Below are 21664 nucleotides of genomic sequence, written 5' to 3' on the forward strand. Positions count from 1 at the left end.
AGAGACAGCTTTACAGAGACAGCTTTACAGAGACAGAGAGCTTCACAGAGACAGACAGCTTCACAGAGACAGCTTCACAGAGACAGGGACAGCTTTACAGAGCCAGACAGCTTCACAGAGACAGACAGCTTCACAGAGACAGAGACAGCTTCACAGAGACAGAGACAGCTTCACAGAGACAGAGACAGCTTCACAGAGACATAGACAGCTTTACAGAGACAGAGACAGCTTCACAGAGACAGACAGCTTCACAGAGACAGAGACAGCTTTACAGAGACAGAGACAGCTTCACAGAGACAGACAGCTTCACAGAGACAGAGACAGCTTCACAGAGACAGAGACAGCTTCACAGAGACAGACAGCTTCACAGAGACATAGACAGCTTTACAGAGACAGAGACAGCTTCACAGAGACAGACAGCTTCACAGAGACAGAGACAGCTTTACAGAGACAGAGACAGCTTCACAGAGACAGACAGATTTACAGAGACAGAGACAGATTTACAGAGACAGAGACAGCTTCACAGAGCCAGAGACAGCTTCACAGAGACAGACAGCTTCACAGAGACAGACAGCTTTACAGAGACAGAGACAGAGACAGCTTCACAGAGACAGACAGCTTTACAGAGACAGACAGCTTTACAGAGACAGAGACAGCTTTACAGAGACAGAGACAGCTTTACAGAGACAGAGACAGCTTCACAGAGACAGAGACAGCTTCACAGAGACAGAGATAGCTTTACAGAGACAGAGACAGCTTCACAGAGACAGAGATAGCTTTACAGAGACAGAGACAGCTTTACAGAGACAGCTTTACAGAGACAGAGACAGCTTTACAGAGACAGAGACAGCTTTACAGAGCCAGAGACAGCTTCACAGAGACAGAGACAGCTTTACAGAGACAGAGACAGCTTTACAGAGACAGAGACAGCTTTACAGAGCCAGAGACAGCTTCACAGAGACAGAGATAGCTTTACAGAGACAGAGACAGCTTCACAGAGACAGAGACAGCTTCACAGAGACAGAGACAGCTTTACAGAGACAGAGACAGCTTTACAGAGCCAGAGACAGCTTTACAGAGACAGAGACAGCTTTACAGAGCCAGAGACAGCTTCACAGAGACAGAGACAGCTTCACAGAGACAGAGACAGCTTCACAGAGACAGAGACAGCTTCACAGAAACAGAGACAGCTTTACAGAGACAGAGACAGTTTTACAGAGACAGAGACAGCTTTACAGAGACAGAGACAGATTCACAGAGACAGAGACCGTTTTACAGAGACAGAGACAGCTTTACAGAGACAGAGACAGCTTCACAGAGACAGAGACAGCTTTACAGAGACAGAGACAGCTTTACAGAGACAGAGACAGCTTCACAGAGACAGAGACAGCTTCACAGAGACAGAGACAGCTTTACAGAGACAGACAGCTTCACAGAGACAGAGACAGCTTTACAGACACAGAGACAGCTTCACAGAGACAGAGACAGCTTTACAGAGACAGAGACAGCTTTACAGAGCCAGATAGCTTCACAGAGACAGAGACAGCTTTACAGAGACAGAGACAGAGACAGAGACAGCTTTACAGAGCCAGAGAGAGCTTTACAGAGACAGACAGCTTCACAGAGACAGAGACAGCTTTACAGAGCCAGATTTACAGAGACAGACAGCTTCACAGAGACAGAGACAGCTTTACAGAGACAGAGACAGCTTTACAGAGCCAGAGACAGCTTTACAGAGACAGACAGCTTCACAGAGACAGCTTTACAGAGCCAGAGACAGCTTCACAGAGACAGAGACAGCTTTACAGAGACAGAGACAGCTTTACAGAGACAGCTTTACAGAGCCAGAGACAGCTTTACAGAGACAGAGACAGCTTCACAGGGACAGAGAGCTTCACAGAGACAGAGACAGCTTCACAGAGACAGCTTTACAGAGCCAGAGACAGCTTTACAGAGACAGACAGCTTCACAGAGACAGAGACAGCTTTACAGAGACAGCTTCACAGAGACAGAGAGCTTCACAGAGACAGAGACAGCTTTACAGAGACAGCTTTACAGAGACAGAGAGCTTCACAGAGACAGACAGCTTCACAGAGACAGCTTCACAGAGACAGACAGCTTCACAGAGACAGGGACAGCTTTACAGAGCCAGACAGCTTCACAGAGACAGACAGCTTCACAGAGACAGAGACAGCTTCACAGAGACAGAGACAGCTTTACAGAGACAGAGACAGCTTCACAGAGACAGACAGCTTCACAGAGACAGAGACAGCTTTACAGAGACAGAGACAGCTTCACAGAGACAGAGACAGCTTCACAGAGACAGAGACAGCTTCACAGAGACAGAGACAGCTTCACAGAGACAGAGACAGCTTCACAGAGACAGAGACAGCTTCACAGAGACATAGACAGCTTCACAGAGACAGACAGCTTTACAGAGACAGAGACAGAGACAGCTTCACAGAGACAGACAGCTTTACAGAGACAGACAGCTTTACAGAGACAGAGACAGCTTTACAGAGACAGAGACAGCTTCACAGAGACAGACAGCTTCACAGAGACAGACAGCTTCACAGAGACAGAGACAGCTTTACAGAGACAGAGACAGCTTCACAGAGACAGACAGCCTCACAGAGACAGACAGCTTCACAGAGACAGACAGCTTTACAGAGACAGAGACAGCTTCACAGAGACAGACAGCTTTACAGAGACAGACAGCTTTACAGAGACAGAGACAGATTTACAGAGACAGAGACAGCTTCACAGAGACAGACAGCTTCACAGAGACAGACAGCTTCACAGAGACAGAGACAGCTTTACAGAGACAGAGACAGCTTTACAGAGACAGCTTTGCAGAGACAGAGACAGCTTTACAGAGACAGAGACAGCTTTACAGAGCCAGAGACAGCTTTACAGAGCCAGAGACAGCTTCACAGAGACAGAGACAGCTTCACAGAGACAGAGACAGCTTTACAGAGCCAGAGACAGCTTCACAGAGACAGACAGCTTCACAGAGACAGAGACAGCTTCACAGAGACAGCTTCACAGAGACAGAGACAGCTTTACAGAGACAGAGACAGCTTCACAGAGACAGAGACAGCTTTACAGAGACAGAGACAGCTTTACAGAGACAGAGACAGCTTTACAGAGCCAGAGACAGCTTTACAGAGCCAGAGACAGATTCACAGAGACAGAGACAGCTTCACAGAGACAGAGACAGCTTTACAGAGACAGCTTTACAGAGACAGAGACAGCTTTACAGAGCCAGAGACAGCTTTACAGAGACAGAGACAGCTTCACAGAGACAGAGACAGCTTTACAGAGACAGAGACAGCTTTACAGAGACAGAGACAGCTTTACAGAGACAGACAGCTTCACAGAGACAGAGACAGCTTCACAGAGATAGCTTTACAGAGACAGAGACAGCTTCACAGAGACAGAGACAGCTTTACAGAGCCAGAGACAGATTTACAGAGACAGAGACAGCTTCACAGAGACAGAGACAGCTTTACAGAGACAGAGACAGCTTCACAGAGACAGAGACAGCTTTACAGAGACAGAGACAGCTTTACAGAGACAGCTTTACAGAGACAGAGACAGCTTTACAGAGACAGAGACAGCTTCACAGAGACAGAGACAGCTTTACAGAGCCAGAGACAGCTTCACAGAGACAGGGACAGCTTCACAGAGACAGAGACAGCTTTACAGAGACAGAGGCAGCTTTACAGAGACAGCTTTACAGAGACAGAGACAGCTTCACAGAGACAGAGACAGCTTTACAGAGACAGAGACAGCTTCACAGAGACAGAGACAGCTTTACAGAAACAGAGACAGATTTACAGAGCCAGAAACAGCTTCACAGAGACAGCTTTACAGAGACAGAGACAGCTTCACAGAGACAGAGACAGCTTTACAGAGCCAGAGACAGCTTTACAGAGCCAGAGACAGCTTCACAGAGACAGAGACAGCTTTACAGAGCCAGAGACAGCTTCACAGAGACAGAGACAGCTTCACAGAGACAGAGACAGCTTCACAGAGACAGACAGCTTTACAGAGACAGAGACAGCTTTACAGAGCCAGAGACAGCTTTACAGAGACAGAGACAGCTTTACAGAGACAGAGACAGCTTCACAGAGACAGAGACAGCTTTACAGAGACAGAGACAGCTTCACAGAGACAGACAGCTTTACAGAGCCAGAGACAGCTTTACAGAGCCAGAGACAGCTTTACAGAGACAGAGACAGCTTTACAGAGCCAGAGACAGCTTCACAGAGACAGAGACAGCTTCACAGAGACAGAGACAGCTTTACAGAGCCAGAGACAGCTTTACAGAGCCAGAGACAGCTTCACAGAGACAGAGACAGCTTCACAGAGACAGCTTTACAGAGACAGAGACAGCTTCACAGAGACAGAGACAGCTTTACAGAGCCAGAGACAGCTTCACAGAGACAGAGACAGCTTTACAGAGCCAGAGACAGCTTTACAGAGCCAGAGACAGCTTCACAGAGACAGAGACAGCTTCACAGAGACAGCTTTACAGAGACAGAGACAGCTTCACAGAGACAGAGACAGCTTTACAGAGCCAGAGACAGCTTTACAGAGACAGAGACAGCTTTACAGAGCCAGAGACAGCTTCACAGAGACAGAGACAGCTTCACAGAGACAGAGACAGCTTTACAGAGCCAGAGACAGCTTTACAGAGCCAGAGACAGCTTCACAGAGACAGAGACAGCTTCACAGAGACAGCTTTACAGAGCCAGAGACAGCTTCACAGAGACAGAGACAGCTTTACAGAGACAGAGACAGCTTTACAGAGACAGAGACAGCTTCACAGAGACAGAGACAGCTTTACAGAGCCAGAGACAGCTTCACAGAGACAGGGACAGCTTCACAGAGACAGAGACAGCTTTACAGAGACAGAGGCAGCTTTACAGAGACAGCTTTACAGAGACAGAGACAGCTTCACAGAGACAGAGACAGCTTTACAGAGACAGAGACAGCTTCACAGAGACAGAGACAGCTTTACAGAAACAGAGACAGATTTACAGAGCCAGAAACAGCTTCACAGAGACAGCTTTACAGAGACAGAGACAGCTTCACAGAGACAGAGACAGCTTTACAGAGCCAGAGACAGCTTTACAGAGCCAGAGACAGCTTCACAGAGACAGAGACAGCTTTACAGAGCCAGAGACAGCTTCACAGAGACAGAGACAGCTTCACAGAGACAGAGACAGCTTCACAGAGACAGACAGCTTTACAGAGACAGAGACAGCTTTACAGAGCCAGAGACAGCTTTACAGAGACAGAGACAGCTTTACAGAGACAGAGACAGCTTCACAGAGACAGAGACAGCTTTACAGAGACAGAGACAGCTTCACAGAGACAGACAGCTTTACAGAGCCAGAGACAGCTTTACAGAGCCAGAGACAGCTTTACAGAGACAGAGACAGCTTTACAGAGCCAGAGACAGCTTCACAGAGACAGAGACAGCTTCACAGAGACAGAGACAGCTTTACAGAGCCAGAGACAGCTTTACAGAGCCAGAGACAGCTTCACAGAGACAGAGACAGCTTCACAGAGACAGCTTTACAGAGACAGAGACAGCTTCACAGAGACAGAGACAGCTTTACAGAGCCAGAGACAGCTTCACAGAGACAGAGACAGCTTTACAGAGCCAGAGACAGCTTCACAGAGACAGAGACAGCTTCACAGAGACAGAGACAGCTTCACAGAGACAGACAGCTTTACAGAGGGAGCTTCACAGAGACAGAGACAGCTTCACAGAGACAGACCGCGGGGGCAGCAGCCTGTTGCTGAAGGATAAACTGCTGTATTCCTGTATCTTGTATTCTTGTATTCCTGTTGTGGTTGTCTCATCATCTTTGCTCTGAAATGACTGTTTTTGATTGTCTTTGTAGAGTGTGTTTATGCTGCACTATTTCTGAAAGTCTTTCATGTTTGTAAAGCACTTTGAATTGCCTTGTGTTGAAAGGTGTGTCATATCTGGGAAATGATGTTAAGTTTATTGAAGTCTTTTGGTCTTGTGACTTTTCCCTTTATTTTTGAATGAACCTTCCCTCTCGTTTCAGACTCCCTCTCCTGTGATTGGCCGCCCCGCCCCTGATGGTTTCCACCTGTTCCTCATTACCTGGTGTATTTATTGTCCTCGTCGCCCTTTGTCCCGTGCCAGTTCGTGTTTGTTCATGGTGAATTTCTACCGGAGTCATTAAGCCACGAATACGCCTCAGAGCTTCGAGCCACGTCGTGTTTTAGTGTCTTTTGTTTTTGTTCCTGCTCCCAGTGTTTGTTCCTCTTTAAGAGGATTCTGTGTTGATGCTGTTTTTTGTCCCTGACAGTGGATCTATGGTTTGTTCCTGCTCCCAGTGTTTGTTCCTCTTTAAGAGGATTCTGTGTTGGTGCTGTTCTGTCCCTCACAGTGGATCTATGGTTTGTTCCTGCTCCCAGTGTTTGTTCCTCTTTAAGAGGATTCTGTGTTGATGCTGTTTTTTGTCCCTGACAGTGGATCTTTGGTTTGTTCCTGCTCCCAGTGTTTGTTCCTCTTTAAGAGGATTCTGTGTTGGTGCTGTTCTGTCCCTCACAGTGGATCTATGGTTTGTTCCTGCTCCCAGTGTTTGTTCCTCTTTAAGAGGATTCTGTGTTGATGCTGTTTTCTGTCCCTCACAGTGGATCTTTGGTTTGTTCCTGCTCCCAGTGTTTGTTCCTCTTTAAGAGGATTCTGTGTTGATGCTGTTCTGTCCCTCACAGTGGATCTTTGGTTTGTTCCTGCTCCCAGTGTTTGTTCCTCTTTAAGAGGATTCTGTGTTGATGCTGTTTTCTGTCCCTCACAGTGGATCTTTGGTTTGAATAAACCTCTTTTTGTTAAAATCGGTGTGAGTCGTGCATTTGAGTTCAATCCCGTTTTCTCAGTCGTAACAAGGTGCTATATAAATAAACTTGCCTTCTCTGTTGCTTCTTAAACACTCAAATTTCCCCACGGGGATTAATAAAGGTACATCTTATCTTATCCTATCTGTTCTTATCTTTTAGATTTTTATTTCAGTGTGGCGTAAAAAGAGTTGTTTTGTAAATCCTTTACTCAGTATTTCCAGTTTTCTACACATCAGTTTTCAAATGTTTTCTTCACTGAATAAAATATATCTTTAGAAAGGACACAGATAGCAACACAGATAGCAGCTTTAAGTTCATTTGATAGATAATCAACACATTTATCAAGCAGAACTATAACATTTCAAAACATAGGACAAAGAAAACGCTCTCTTTTGTAGGAAACATTTGTTCTTTTCATACAGACATGCCACTCTTTCCACCTTGGAAGAATAATTAATACTTTTTGTGTTTTAATTCAAACATCCCAGAGAGCCACGGCGGCAGGAAGAGCCCGACGGTCCCCAGCAGACACATCATGATGAACATCCAGAGGAAGATCCGGTCTACCACCATGGCAACGTACTTCCATTCCTCCTTCCCCTGCAGGACACATCCCGAAAGAAGGAGACGGAAAAACAAATCACTTCCTGTCAACACAAACAACGGTAAAGTGGGATTCGAGCGATCTCTCATTGACTTTTAAAACATCGTCAGTCTTATAACACCATGGTTTTATAATGAGCACTTGTTTTAATATTACCTTTAAATGATATCTTACTGTTTTTGTAGTGTTGATTTTTAAACATTTTGATATGTGACATGCTTATTTTCATTTGTTTGAAAGGTGCTATCTAATTCAAATGTGTTGGTGTAAAGGACATACCTTTTGGGATATTTGGATGATTTAAACGTTTACAATATATCACAGAGATATAACTGTTTGCTGATTTTGGAAAATGAAAATAGGTTGGAGGGTTTATTTAGTTGACACTTTGTTGGCAGTGGCTTTAGTCATTGTTGTCCTTTCTTGACCCCTACAGTGTAAATAAAACCACTTACAAACTCTATACAGCTGATGTTTCACTTTGTCAGTGTCATATTCATTCAAATCTCTACGTATGGTGTAGATTAGACATGGACATTTCTCTTGATTATATAATCACCCTCACATGTGTGACTGGGGCGTGTCCTTAAAACCAATCAGTGCTTGTCTCTGACTGTTATTAATCTTCAAGAAGCCCAACACGTCGGTACAATGAAAGAGAAAAGTGTTTCAGCCCTCACAGAGAAGTCTGCGTCCTCGGCTCTGAGATGCTCCGCGATGTAGGTCACCCCCTCCAGGGCAGACACCACCGCTGGAGTCAGGAGAGAGGCAGTAGGGGTGTGGATTGACCCATTACCCACAGGAGTGGTTTCCCAGTCCACCCTGAGGGAGGGGTGTCTCTGCGGGAGGAGGAGGTAACCGAGAGATGGAGAGAGAGGAGGGGAAATCTGCAAATGATCTACGTGGAGATTGCAGAAGTGAATCTCCTCGCCCGTACCCAAAGAGTGGAGATGCTGGCCGCCTCGGCAACTGCTGCCAACATTCTGGTAACCATGGATATCAATGTCAGACTCTAAGGTGGATGAGCAGTGGGCGGGGCCTGTGGTCAGGTGACGCCGCCTGAAAAAGAAAACATGTCAATAAGTATGTTTTACTTCGAGAGTGTTGCTTAGGCGAATACGAATAGTTTAAAAGTGACTGAGTTAGTACCTAAAGCTGCTGTCATCAAAGTGGCCAGTGAATGCAGGTTGAATCAGGAGCTAGGTTAAATATGTTGCAATACTCTAAAACAACTTCACTATTGTGTGTATGATTTGTCTGTTCTACAAAATACATAGTTATTCATGCTAAACCGCTTTTTACATTTCTTAATTCTCAGTGACAACACGTTCAAGAAATTCCAACAAATAGAAAGGTTGGCTGTTTCATCATTTCAATTGTCAGGCTCGTAAACTTGCCAATTTGAAAACTAAATACCTCCTCAAACTGGTTTTGCGTGAAATGTTTTAATGAATCAAACCATAACGGTGCCATTTTGCTTGGTCCTCAGGATTTTTGTCCATAAGTACCAATATCTAGCTCCTTGTGTAGATTATGTTTTAAGAAATAAAACCTTTATATTCTAACGTTTTAATAAACTAACATGGCCGCCCACTGATTCTCTCACCTTGCAGGCCTGACACCGTGTGCCGGGCGCTTCATGCACAACCAGCGAGGCAACGCCGACAGGAAGAGCCTCTTGACCCAGCGCGGCATGGTGTGCGTCGCTGAGGAGCGGTGGTGCACGTTGAGCACGAACACAGTGATGACGATGGACAGCGTGACGAAGATCATGATGAAGAGCAGGTACTCGCCGATGAGCGGTATGACCAGCGAGGTGGAGGGGATGATCTCGGTGATGAGCAGCAGGAAGACGGTGAGCGACAGCAGCACGGAGATGCACAGCGTGATCTTCTCGCCGCAGTCGGACGGCAGGTAGAAAACGAGCACGGTGAGGCAGGAGATGAGCAGGCAGGGGATGATGAGGTTGATGGTGTAGAACAACGGGAGGCGGCGGATGATGAAATAGTAGGTGATGTCGGGGTAGATCTCGTGGCAGCAGTCGTATTTCTTGGTGTTGTAGGTGCCCACGGCGTTGACAATCGCCCACTCTCCGCTCTCCCAGTAATCCTAGAATTACATATGTCTTTTAGGGTTAAAAAAGTTTGTTTCTGCAACTCTTCAGTGACATTTTGTACAGCAATCATGGTCCACGGAGGATGAGTCCTACTTGATAATGTTCCTTGATCAAATGTAAAGCTTTACTATTCATGTTGGGAGAAACAAGAATGTTTGTACCAGCTTTCCTCCAATATTTGTTGAGATATTTACAAAGAAATGTAAAAGATGGAAGCTTATAGTGGCGCTAGAAATCCGTACAACTCATCTTATAGGAACCTGGAAGATATATTTTCCAAATTTCATTGCAATTCATTTATATCAAATGACGTCATAGCAGGCCCAAGTCTTTTTCTCAGTCAGGAAGAATGGAAAAGTGAAATTCAAAAACCAAAAGTTAAGCCAAAAACATTATTTTAAGCTTTGAAAGTCACAACTTTTTTTCAGAAACCTCAGCATTCTAAACCTGAGAAATCCCTGCAGGGTTAGGCGTTTCCACTCAAAACTAATATCATGCATTTGGTTTCCTCCTGATTAGTGCTGCAATGCAACAGCAACACACAGAGAAGTTTTCTGTACATTAAAGAAGGAAGCAGCCAGTGTTTAGGTCTCATGCTACTGCAAAACAAAACCTTGGAAAAGCATGTGTGAACCGAGATGAGAGGAGGATTCACAGAGCAAAGAGGGGCCAGTAAATGTCAAAACTGAAAAGGTCAAAAACCTTCAGATCCACGGTGTTCTCAAAGGGCTCCAGGTCGATCTTTGCGCGGTCGTACGTCCAGGAGCCGAACTTCATCTTGCAGCTCTGCTGGTCGAAGGGGAAGAAGGTGACATCGATGGAGCAGGAGGACTTGTAGATGGCTGGGGGAACCCAGCGGACAAGACCGGTGTGAAAGAGATGGGCCTTAGTCATGTGGGTGACTGCAAACTCTCCATCTGCACTGGAAAAAGAAACAAAAAACTGAAATCTGATGAGGTGCTTTTCAGTTGTTTTTTGCTCCAAACTCTAAAGGTGAATTTATAAACCTCAAGCTATTCCCCTTTTACACGATGTTTAATAATTGATCACTGAATGCTAATGCCTTGTATTCATGATGCAAGCTCATTTACACAAACGCTGAAGGAGGAGAAAGTTTCGTCTCCATCCAGACAGATCTAAGGAGTAATACTTCCTCGGGGGAAAAGAAACCAGACTGAAACTGTGTGATGTAACATCGCTGCGCAGAGGCAATAGAAGCGGGGTCATTTATTCCACAGGATCATTGCATGTGTTCCGAATTGAAATGCAGAAATGCTGCTCATAAGTGACCTCCCCTCCTCTCACGCTCTTCAGCAGATGAGGACGTTGTTATGGATCAAGCGGGTAATTGATCACTACAGATAATTCCATCTCCACCCACAGACAGTCAAAGTCGAGTCTGTTTAAGTTTCCTGAGATGGCTTTATGTGATGAGTTCATATCCGACAAATGATAATAAACAGCTTTTTAGGGGTCGAAAAATACCTAGAAACAGTTAAGAATGTCCTTATTTAAACTTTAGTGTCCATGTGAAGTTTAGTAACTTTTTACACAAAAAGAGTGTGACTGCTTTTACTTGTTGTACAGCACAATATCTGGCACCCAGATGAGCTCAGACGGGACTCTGATGGACGTCACGTTGTCGAAGTCGGAAGGACTCCACTGCAACTTGTAGTCAGTCCATTCCTGCCAACAAATACACACATTTTAGGACAAAGAAAAACCCTTTTAGTGCGATAGTTTTCATACTAGACCGGCCAAATTCAAAAGTAGTGAACACAAAGGATTGACTATTATAAAAAACGACATTTCAGTAAGCTCCATCTTTAGCACATAATGATAAACACATTCAACATTTCAGTAAGCTCCATCTTTAGCACATAATGATAAACACATTCAACATTTCAGTAAGCTCCATCTTTAGCACATAATGATAAACACATTCAACATTTCAGTAAGCTCCATCTTTAGCACATAATGATAAACACATTCAACATTTCATTAACAAACGTAATGAGTCCTTTTAGTTTTGTATAACGACACTTTTATTCACAGTAAATCAAACAGTAGGACTTTTACGTGGTATTACTGTCTTTGTAGTTAGATATCTGATCCTTTCTTTCATACCTGTTTCAGCCACACGTTGGTCGTCATCATCTGATTTTTCTCATCCTGTTTCGGAGCCAAACAGTGAGAAAAAATGTGGAATTATTTGGGATTAACTCTTGGTTCTATTTCATTCTTACTGACCGCCCGAGGCAGTGCTTAACACTGGATGTTATCCATCTCGCGCATGCGCAGGTCGAGTATTTAATATCAACAAAGTCACATGTGACCTGGGGTGGCGTAACCCTTTTTATAGTTGACATAACTATTGCACGTAAGAGCCCCGTGGTTTCCACTAGGGGGTAGGCTACGGAGATCGAGCCCCACCCTGCTAGGCTCACATGATTGCCGGACCTGCAAGGCTGCACTGCAAGCTGCAGATGGACATGATGAGTGCCCCTCAGGCCTCGGTGTTGTCCACCTGAGGGGGGGTTGATGACGGTCAATGCATGAATTGCAGTTTCATGCCACATGGGCTGAAGGTGGCCGACTTGCTGGGGTGGAAGACCTGCAGGCTGACTGTGAGCTACCCCTGTCTGGAGCAGAACTGAGGTAAGGGTGCGCTTCACAGCTAGGGGGGTCCCTCCTAGGAAAAAGGCCAAGAAGACTGAAAGCCTAAAGTGGATATGTCAGAATCTGAACTCTCTGAGATTAAGTCATCGCTCCTTAACTTTCAGCAGGTTATATCCCGCAGGCTAAAGCTCCTACCCCACTAGAATGGGACGCAGATTCCCTGTCTACAAGGGCGCCCTGAGGGCAGGTCCGTACAGGGAGAAGTAGATGCTTCCAACCATGCTTCTGACAGCTGTTCCCAGCACACAGGAAGTGGTTCTAGGGCAGACTCAGAGGCTGCCCCAGCAACAATTAAGACTATTGTCAGTATGGCACTGGCACGCTTAGGGCTGGATGACGACCCAAAGGCAAGCACTCCAGCTAACGCTTTCTTTAGGCATGTTCCGCCACAAACTGTTTTTTCTGTTCCGCCCTCTCTGCCATACATAGGCTCCACAAGTGCTGGCCAGACCCCAAATCCCTCTCTCACCACACAAGTGACAGCAGGGCTTTGCCTTCCATGCAGGATGCCAGCAGGCATGGACCGGATGCACCCAATAGAGCTAGCCATTGCCTCCCTAATTGTTGCACCAGAGGAAGTCTTGAGGCCTGATGCTCTCTGCCCAAGGCCACAGTGTCGCATTACTGAGGACCTTCTAATAAAGTGTTATGATCCAGCTGCACGGATGGGCCGTATAAGGAACTCTTTATCCTATCTGTTATTGTCCCTTTCCCAGTCCTTCCAGTCCTCCAGTACAGATACTTCTGTTCAGAATCTCAATGACGCATCTCTGCAGGCGTTCGCCTTCATAATGAGAGAGCTGCATAGACTAATGTCAACACTCACACTGGCTCGCCGTCACGTATGGCTGGTGCAGTCCTCTGGACTCTACCTGTAGTTCTGGGGGAGCTGTTGGCCCGGCAGCACAGCAAGTCTTGGATCGTGGCATCGAGGCAAACCAGACTCAGCAGCAGTTTGCTAGCTTGCGGAGACCCACGCCACAATACAGACAGCGACCGCCAAATGGTTATGGCCCTCAACCGCGCTCAGCTGCCAGCCCGTGCTGGTGGCTATCCAAGCACCTCGTACTCTCCTCAGCAGCCACATCAATCCCGCACGACCACACGACCGGCGCATCCGATGCAGAAGGGTTTATTTTTTAATTCCAAAGAAAGAGGGTGGGTTTCGCCCTATACTGGACTTACGAGGGCTGAACAGTTTTCTAAAAGTGTTGCCCTTCCACATTCTGAGGACAGCAGATGTGCTTCAGGCTGTGACACGGCAAAGCTGGTTCACATCCATCAATTTAAAGGACGTATATTTTCATGTCCCAATAGCACCCCAACACAGGCAGTACCTGTGCTTTGCGTTCGAAGGGCAGGCCTATCAGTTCAAGGTGCTCCCATTTGGCCTATCTCTAGCCCCACAGGTCTTCACAAGGTGAATAGAGGCGACGCTTGCCCCATTACAAGCCAAAGGCATCCAAATCCTCCTGTATTTGGACGATTGGCTGATTTGCGCTCCGACCCGAGAACAGGCAGAGCAACACACAACAGCCCTACTGGGCCACGTATCACGGTTGGGGTTGACAGTCAACCATGCCAAGAGTTGTCTTGTACCCAGTCAAAAGGTTGGCTTCCTGGGCATGTCCCTGGACTCCATCCAAATGCTAGCCTCACCAGCTCCAAGGCGGATAGAGGCCATACTCAACTCAATTTCATTCGAATGCTGTAATTAATTGATATCCATTATCGATCGCATTGTTCAAGTTCATTAAACAACGTAAAAAGCCAAAAAGGCTAAGTGACACTGTACGTCAGTTAATGAAGCGAAGAGATTATGCACTTAAGACCTTCCTCAAAACTCAAAAAGACACTGACTTAAAATTATTCAAAGGGCTGAGAAATCAGGTTATTAGGAACTGCTTATTTCAAAGGCAAATGATTACATTAAGGTTCTATCAGAGGCAAAAGGGAATGGTAATATAATCTGGAACCAACTAAATACCTTTAAAAACCAAAGGTCAGTGTCTCCTACCAACATGAACTCAGAGCTGGGGAAGACATCATCTCAGATCCTGTACAGGTTGCTAACCAATGTAATGATTTCTTCATTCAATCTGTTAAAGATCTGGCCATGAACTTCCCTCCTACTAATGCTAACAGGAATGTTGAAGCTTCGGATGAAGATGTCAACTCATTTGCTATCAGGGAGGTTAACCAATCAGTGGTCCTGAAAGCTATGAACAACTTAAACACCACTTTCTCTAAGGATATATATAACCTAGATACTGTATTCCTAGAAGAACACAGTAGCATCGTGGTTCCGCCCCTTACACATCTTATTAACATTTCCATCAAGACTGGTCAATTTCCAGTTGGATGGAAAAACGCCTTGGTAATTCCTATTTTAAAATCCGGGGATGCTGAAGAGATTAGCAACTACAGACCAATAGGTCTTCTTCCAGTCCTGTCTAAAGTGTTGGAGAAGGTTGTCTCAGAACAACGGCTACATTACTTCGAGACAAACCATTATTTGCACCCTCTACAGTTCGGTTTCAGACACAACCATTCCACAGAGTCAGCGACTTGTGTGCTATTAGAAAACATTAAACAGTCACTTGATAGAGGACATGCAGTGGGTGCAGTGTTCCTGGATTTAAAAAGGCATTTGACCCCGTCAATCACAACATCTTTATTTCAAAACTGTCAATGTACAATTTCTCTAAACTCTCACTGGCATGGTTTGATTCTTATTTAAAGGGTCGTGGACTGGAATCCCCCAAGGAACTATCTTGGGTCCTATCCTTTTCAGTTTGTATATTAACGACCTTCCAGTAGTATGCCCTGGTATAGGTCTTCAGATGTATGCTGACGACACCGTCGTCCATGTATCTGGCAAAACTTGTGATGCTGTTGCAGATAAGCTCACCAAAAACGTAGAAAAGGCTTGGCTTGATGCCTCCCGTTTGACACGAACCACTAAGAAAACAAAGTCCATCTGTTTTTCCATCAAAAAGCTACCTGCAACAGAATCCCTGAACCTCAGAATAAAAGGTGAGCCCATTGAACAAGTATCAGATATGAAGTATTTAGGGGATCATTTTAGATTCTCAGTTCAATTTAAAAAGTCCTGCGAAAAAGATTTGCAGAACGATTAAGGCGAACCTCAGCTGTTTTAAGATAAGACATTGCTTGAGATCTGACTGTGCCTTTCTCTTTCTTAATTCAATGATTCTTTCACATCTGTCCTATGGTTTGGCGGCTTGGTCCCAGGCCAACCAGTCTGTAATCAAATCCATAGAGAGTCTTTACAATCGGGCCTCGAAAATCTTGGACAAAAAGCAAATAAGGTATCATCACTGCCGCATTTCAAGGAAATACAAGACTTTAAGTTTTGCTCATTTGATTGACCTACATTATGTAAAGCTTGAGTTTAAATGTGTAAATGGACCTGCTCCTCAGTCTCTCTGCAAATACATCCAGAGATTACAGAGCTGCTGCAGATCCACCAGAGCAGCTTCCAGTGGCAACTGTAAGGACTGTAAGGTCCCATTCTGCAAAACCTCTTTTGCTCAGACAGCTTTTTCTGTGAAAGGAACAAAGTCCTGGAACTTGCTACCTGATCACTGGAAATCTGCTGCTAACTTCACCACTTTTAAGAGAGCTACCAAATCCTGGTTAATCCAACAACAAACATGTTCCCATGTCTAGTTTTAACATTTCTAAAGTATGCATTATTGTATCTTGCTGTATTCTTTTCAGCTCTATTTTACTTTACGGTTGTAATTTCCTAGTTCCATAAAAGCCCTTCTAGGGTTGAGTGTTGCAAACTAGCATTCGCTATAAACACTACGATACTTGCATTGGATAGCTGTTTTCAGTCTGTCAATGTATATTGTATCTGTCCCTACCAAATAAACGATAAGTAAATAAAATAATTTCAAGAAGACAGGAAGGTGAAACACAGCCTTTTTCTCCGGCTGTTGGGGATGCTGATGTCAGTGACACAAATAGTGTCACTGGGTTTACTCCATGTGCGGCCATTCCAAAGTCTCCACTTAGATCCACAGTTACACAGATCCAGGAAGATCAGGGTGTCCAGCCGATGCCTAAACGCATTACAGCCATGGAGAGACAGTGCGTACCTGGTCAGAAGTGTCACACTGGGGTCAATCCCCTCACGCCGCGAGGTGGTGGTGACAGACGCTTTGCTCTGTGGCTGGGGGGTAGTATGGCAACCCAGGGCAGTGAGCGGCTCTGGAGTGCTCAGGAGAGGGCACATCACATAAATGTGCTCAAGCTCCTTGCTATGTATCTAGCACGCCGCAAATTCCTGCCATATGTGAGAGACAGGCAGTGTTGATACGTTGCGACAACAAGTCAGCTGTCTACCATGCCAACCATCAAGGGGGCACGAGGTCGTCCCCATCATTGCAAGTTGCGAGGCAACTCCTTGTCTGGGCCTTCTCTTACTTTTGCAGCCTCAGGAGCCACAGATCGTTGTGGCGGATTTTCTCTCCCGCTAGAAACCTCCTTCGGGAGAATGGAGACTCCACCCAGAGGTGGTAGAGGCAATATGGGGCAAATATGGCATAGAGGTGGATCTGTATGCTTCAGAGTCCACGACAGTGTGCCCTCTCTGGTTCTCACTGATGGAAGCAACCAGTCCTTTGGGACAGGATGCCCTGGCCCATCCATGGCCAGATCGGCTCCATTATGCCTTTCCACCGTTTCCGTTGATAAAGGCAACTCTACACAGGGTTCACCAAGGCAACCACAGGCTTCTGTTGGTTGCCCCAAACTGGCTAGGGAGACCCTGGTTTCCAGCGATGTACAGGCTACTGGAAGGAAATCCATGGTGCCTGCCCAGGAGACAGGGCTCGCTCTCACAGCTGGGGGGCAACATCTGCCGTCCGACACCAGAACACCTACAACTATGGGTTTGGCCCCTGAAGGGCATGACCCACTCTTAATGGCATGTGACCATGAGGTAATTCAGACATTGATTCAAGAGCCCCCTCTACCAGGGCGCTGTATGCCAACAGATGGAAATTATTCGCAGAGCGGTGTGGGGCTTGCGGGGAAGTGCCTGAGGCTTCCTCAGTGCCCATAATCCTGCGTTTTTTACAGTCGTTGCTGGAAAGAGGACTCTCGGCTTCCACCTTGGGGATCTATGTGGCTGCTATTTCAGCCAGGCATATTAAGGTTGATAACCAGGCTGTTGGGGCGCACTCTTTGGTAGGTCAATTTCTTAAAGGTGCCCAACGGCGAAACCCCCCTCGGGCTTTCAAGGTTCCCTCATGGGACCTGCCTCTTGTGCTGGAAGCCCTCCTTTCCCCACCCTGTGAACCCCTTGAGCAGGTAGTGCTTAAATGGCTTTCGGCAAAAGTTGCTTTTCTTTTAGCGATGGCATCAGCCAAGCGTGTGCGTGAGCTTCACGCCTTATCAGTGAGTGAAAAGTGCATACGCTGGTACTCGGGTGGCACAGGTGTAGCACTCTGGCCTAACCCATCTTTTTTACCAAAGAGGCTGCCTTCCAGCCACTTAAATCAGGTCATAGAGCTAGCAGCTTATGACTCCTCTGGCTTGCAGAACGTGGGAGCTGCTTCGGCAGAGCTGCTCTGCCCAGTGAGGGCTTTGAAATATTATATACAGGCAACTGCTGGCTTTCACTACTCTGATGGCCTGTTCGTCTGCTACGGGGGCCCTAAGAAAGGGCACGCACTGTCCAAACAGAGGCTTTCTAGGTGGATTGTTGAGGTAATCGAGGAGGCATACAGATCAAGAGGTCTGCCTTTGCCCTTTAAAATTAGAGGCCACTCCACCAGGAGTGTCTCAACCTCCTGGGCAGCATTACAAGGCGTACCTTTAAGTGACATTTGTGCAGCAGCCTCCTGGGCTTCACCATGCACCTTAGCCCGTTTTTACCAGGTCAGTGTTGCTGCGTCCTGCACAGTGGCGACAGCTGTCCTTCAGGAACCCTCAGGCTGCTCCCGGTAAGTTGGGTACTGGATTCCTCGTGACTATGTTGGTAATAGTCATCCAGTGTTAAGCACTGCCTCTGGCGGTCAGTAAGAATTCATAGAACGATAGTTACATGCGTAACTATCGTTCTATGAATTCTTACTGACCGCCAGAGTTCTCTGTCACTCGGAATCTTTGCGAGAAGATTCCATTGGGACATTTCTGGTGGTGACTTGGGCTGATGAAGGCGGGGCTGCCCTACGTCAACCCAGGTCACATGGGACTTTGTTGATATTAAATACTCGACCTGCGCATGCTCGAGATGTATAACATTCAGTGTTAAGCACTGCGTCTGGCAGTCATCCAGAATTCATAGAACCGTAGTTACATATGTAACTATCGTAATAGAGTCTTGCATAATAAAATCATTGCTTATTATTTTTTAATCTACAGATATGTGTGTGTTCCCACCACGTCTATCAGCTGTGCGATGGAGAGGCCAAACTTCACGATGACCACGTCTGAGATGTTGCGTGCCGGACGCGTCCACTTGCTGTATCGTCCGAACAAACTCCGGAAGAGAGCATCTTCCATGTGAAGACGAGTCCAGTCTTCAGCCAGCCCTGAGGAGAGAGAGGCATAGGTCTGTAACCAGAACTACAGAGTAGGGAGGGTTACAATTACTAGTTACCTGTAAAAAAAAAAGGGTTATAAGTATCATAATATAGAGGTCATATAACCTGATTACCTTCTTACTATTAGGGTTTTCAGTGTATGCTAGACCTACAGAATAATCTTATTACTTTTAGTAATTGGATTGAGTATTTTAAATATCTTCCTTCTTCCAACTTTGCATATCTGTTCTCTTTCCTGCTGTCGTGTTAGTTTGACTGGTGTTTCTGATTTATCTCGTCACCTTCCTGTCCTGCCAAGGTTTAAATTTATTTCCCCTTCATTCTGCTAAGCCACAGACATTACAGTGGAACAAATCAGTGTCTATTCGCCGGAGAAAAAGCAATTATCTTATCTTTACTGTTCATAAAATGTCTTAAGGTCAAACTGCGATCGACTACACTTTAATTTAATGCCACACAGCAAAGTCACTAAGAGATAATTGAACTTAAAAATCAACACTAAGCCAAGTTTCCCGGCAGCCATCACTCATCAGATTCACCTCTCTGATTCCAAGTGTTCAACCTTTTGTGTCCGTGTTAATTTGATTTGTCATTCAGGTTAAAGGAATAAAGAAATCCTCCTTTCAGTAATCTCTCCTTGCTTCTGTCTCCTCTCTGGCAGGCGAGACCTGGCATCAGCAGCAAGCAATTTAGGATTAGCCTGTGCAAAAAACGGTGAGCCAAAAGGTGTTTAATGCCAGTTTTTGTGAATATAGTGACTATTTATACCCGAAAAAATGATGTTTCAGGTAGAAGATTTTGGATCACTTACGCCCCAAAATGTACTTTTTGTCCATCACTGCACACAAACTCCATATTTCATTATATGTCCCTGTTATACATCTTATTCACAACCTAAAAACTACTCTGACCGGGGGGGTGGTTCCCCTTTTTTAAAAGGGGGATCAGAGGGTGTGTGCCAATTACAGAGGCATCACATTACTCAGCCTCCCCGGGAAAGTTCACTCTAAGGTGCTGGAAAGGAGGGTCCGGCCGATTGTCGAACCTCAGATTGAAGAGGAACAATGCGGTTTTCGTCCTGGTCGTGGAACGACGGAGCAGCTTTTCACTCTATCAAGGATCCTGGAGGGGGCCTGGGAGTACGCTCATCCGGTCTACATGTGCTTTGTGGATTTGGAGAAGGCGTATGACCGGGTTCCCAGGGAGATACTGTGGGAGGTGCTGCGGGAGTATGGGGCGAGGGGGTCTCTACTCAGGGCCATCCAATCTCTGTACTCCCAAAGCGAGAGCTGTGTCCGGGTCCTCGGCAGCACGTCGGACCGATTTCCGGTGAGGGTTGGCTGCGCTTTGTCACCAATCCTGTTTGTGATATTCATGGACAGGATTTCGAGGCGTAGTCGTGGGGGAGGGGGTCTGCAGTTCGGTGGGCTAAGGATTGCACCACTGCTTTTTGCAGATGATGTGGTCCTAATGGCTTCGTCGGTCTGTGACCTTCAGCACTCACTGGATTGGTTCGTGGTTGAGTGTGAAGCAGCTGGGAAGAGGATCAGCACCTCCAAATCTGAGGCCATGGTTTTCAGCAGGAAACCGATGGACTGTCCACAACAGTAATACAATTGTATGTTTTTTAATAGTAAGGGGGTTCAAAACTGCAAGAGTGCCCATGTTATACTGTAGAATGTGCAAATACCATGAAGAGTTCCACAAATATATTGTATAAATCAGTCAATACAAACTATATTTTAGGCAGCAGAACAACCAAGTCTATGGGAATATAAAAATCACTCCGAGAATACCACAGAATAAACATATTTGACTGAATACACCCTTTTTAGAACAATACTTCAAAAATATGACTATTAGATTGTTAAAAGTATCTGCAAATGTAAAATGTATATATTCCTGAGTACATTTCATAAACGTGTTTCATACCACAGGTATGGTATGGTAAAGCACGAAACATGAGAGGCTTGATATAACAACAAACTGTTTTTATGCAGTTTTATTCAAATGTCATTTAAGATGCGGAGAATGTCCTTCCCACTTACCGGAGTTGATGCAGATCCAGAGGAGGAGCAGCGCTGAAGTCCGGGTGAAATGTGTTTTCAGCTCCATTTGAATCAATATAAACAAACTCCATATGTTTAAAATCGAAGCTCAATTTGTCTTAAAAGTATTCCGCGGTTCTTTTAGCATTGTTCATCTCATGCAGTCCCGGTTCCTTTCATACAGCTGGACCGACACCCTCCCTCCCAGTATTATAACATCATCAGCGTGAGATCAAATCACACTTACTGTTTCTAAAGGGGCTGTTTCACTGTGGTGGCTCCCAAATATTCATAATAAACTAATACGATCAGGTGCATACATTTTTTTCAATTTTTATTTACGAATCAGAACAGGAAAGACATCTAATATAAAGACTAATACATCAAATTAAATCATCTACTTCTAATATACAAAACATGTTTTTGTATTGTCATTTCGATTGATAGAAGTGATTTCCAAAAGGAAATAAAGTCTTTATAAAACGCTAACAGATTAATTTTGATATTGTTAGATTTGTTATGGATGTATTAAAGTGTGTGACTGTACTGCACGGCCTCCGCCACTAGGTGGTGTCAGTGGGTAATTCCAGTTGGCTTTAAAGCCATAGAAAAAGAAGAAAAATCCAAGCGTAGATAAACAATAGGATGTCTCACTCTGTTGCTGTTTTGGTGGAAGGCTGTAATAGCTTGAAACCGAAAATACGTCCCTTGTGACCGAGATTTTCTGTTCATAGACGATCTTTGGCAG

At 45.5% G+C, this 21664-nt stretch overlaps 1 protein-coding gene across 1 annotated transcript; it reads right to left on the minus strand.

Moving 5' to 3' along the window:
* Positions 1–7107: 7107 nt before the first annotated feature.
* LOC134860950 (neuronal acetylcholine receptor subunit alpha-2-like) lies at positions 7108–18845 on the minus strand. Its single transcript, XM_063877847.1, has 7 exons — positions 18705–18845; positions 11736–11780; positions 11185–11294; positions 10311–10530; positions 9098–9601; positions 8173–8349; positions 7108–7488 (listed from the first exon to the last, which is right to left on the minus strand). The coding sequence occupies exons 1-7, from the start codon at positions 18825–18827 to the stop codon at positions 7342–7344; spliced, it is 1326 nt and encodes a 441-aa protein (XP_063733917.1). The 5' UTR covers positions 18828–18845; the 3' UTR covers positions 7108–7341.
* Between the last annotated feature and the right edge of the window lie 2819 nt (positions 18846–21664).

The sequence above is a fragment of the Eleginops maclovinus genome, chromosome 24 (genome assembly GCF_036324505.1).
Source record: "Eleginops maclovinus isolate JMC-PN-2008 ecotype Puerto Natales chromosome 24, JC_Emac_rtc_rv5, whole genome shotgun sequence".
Classification (NCBI taxonomy): Eukaryota; Metazoa; Chordata; class Actinopteri; order Perciformes; family Eleginopidae; genus Eleginops; species Eleginops maclovinus.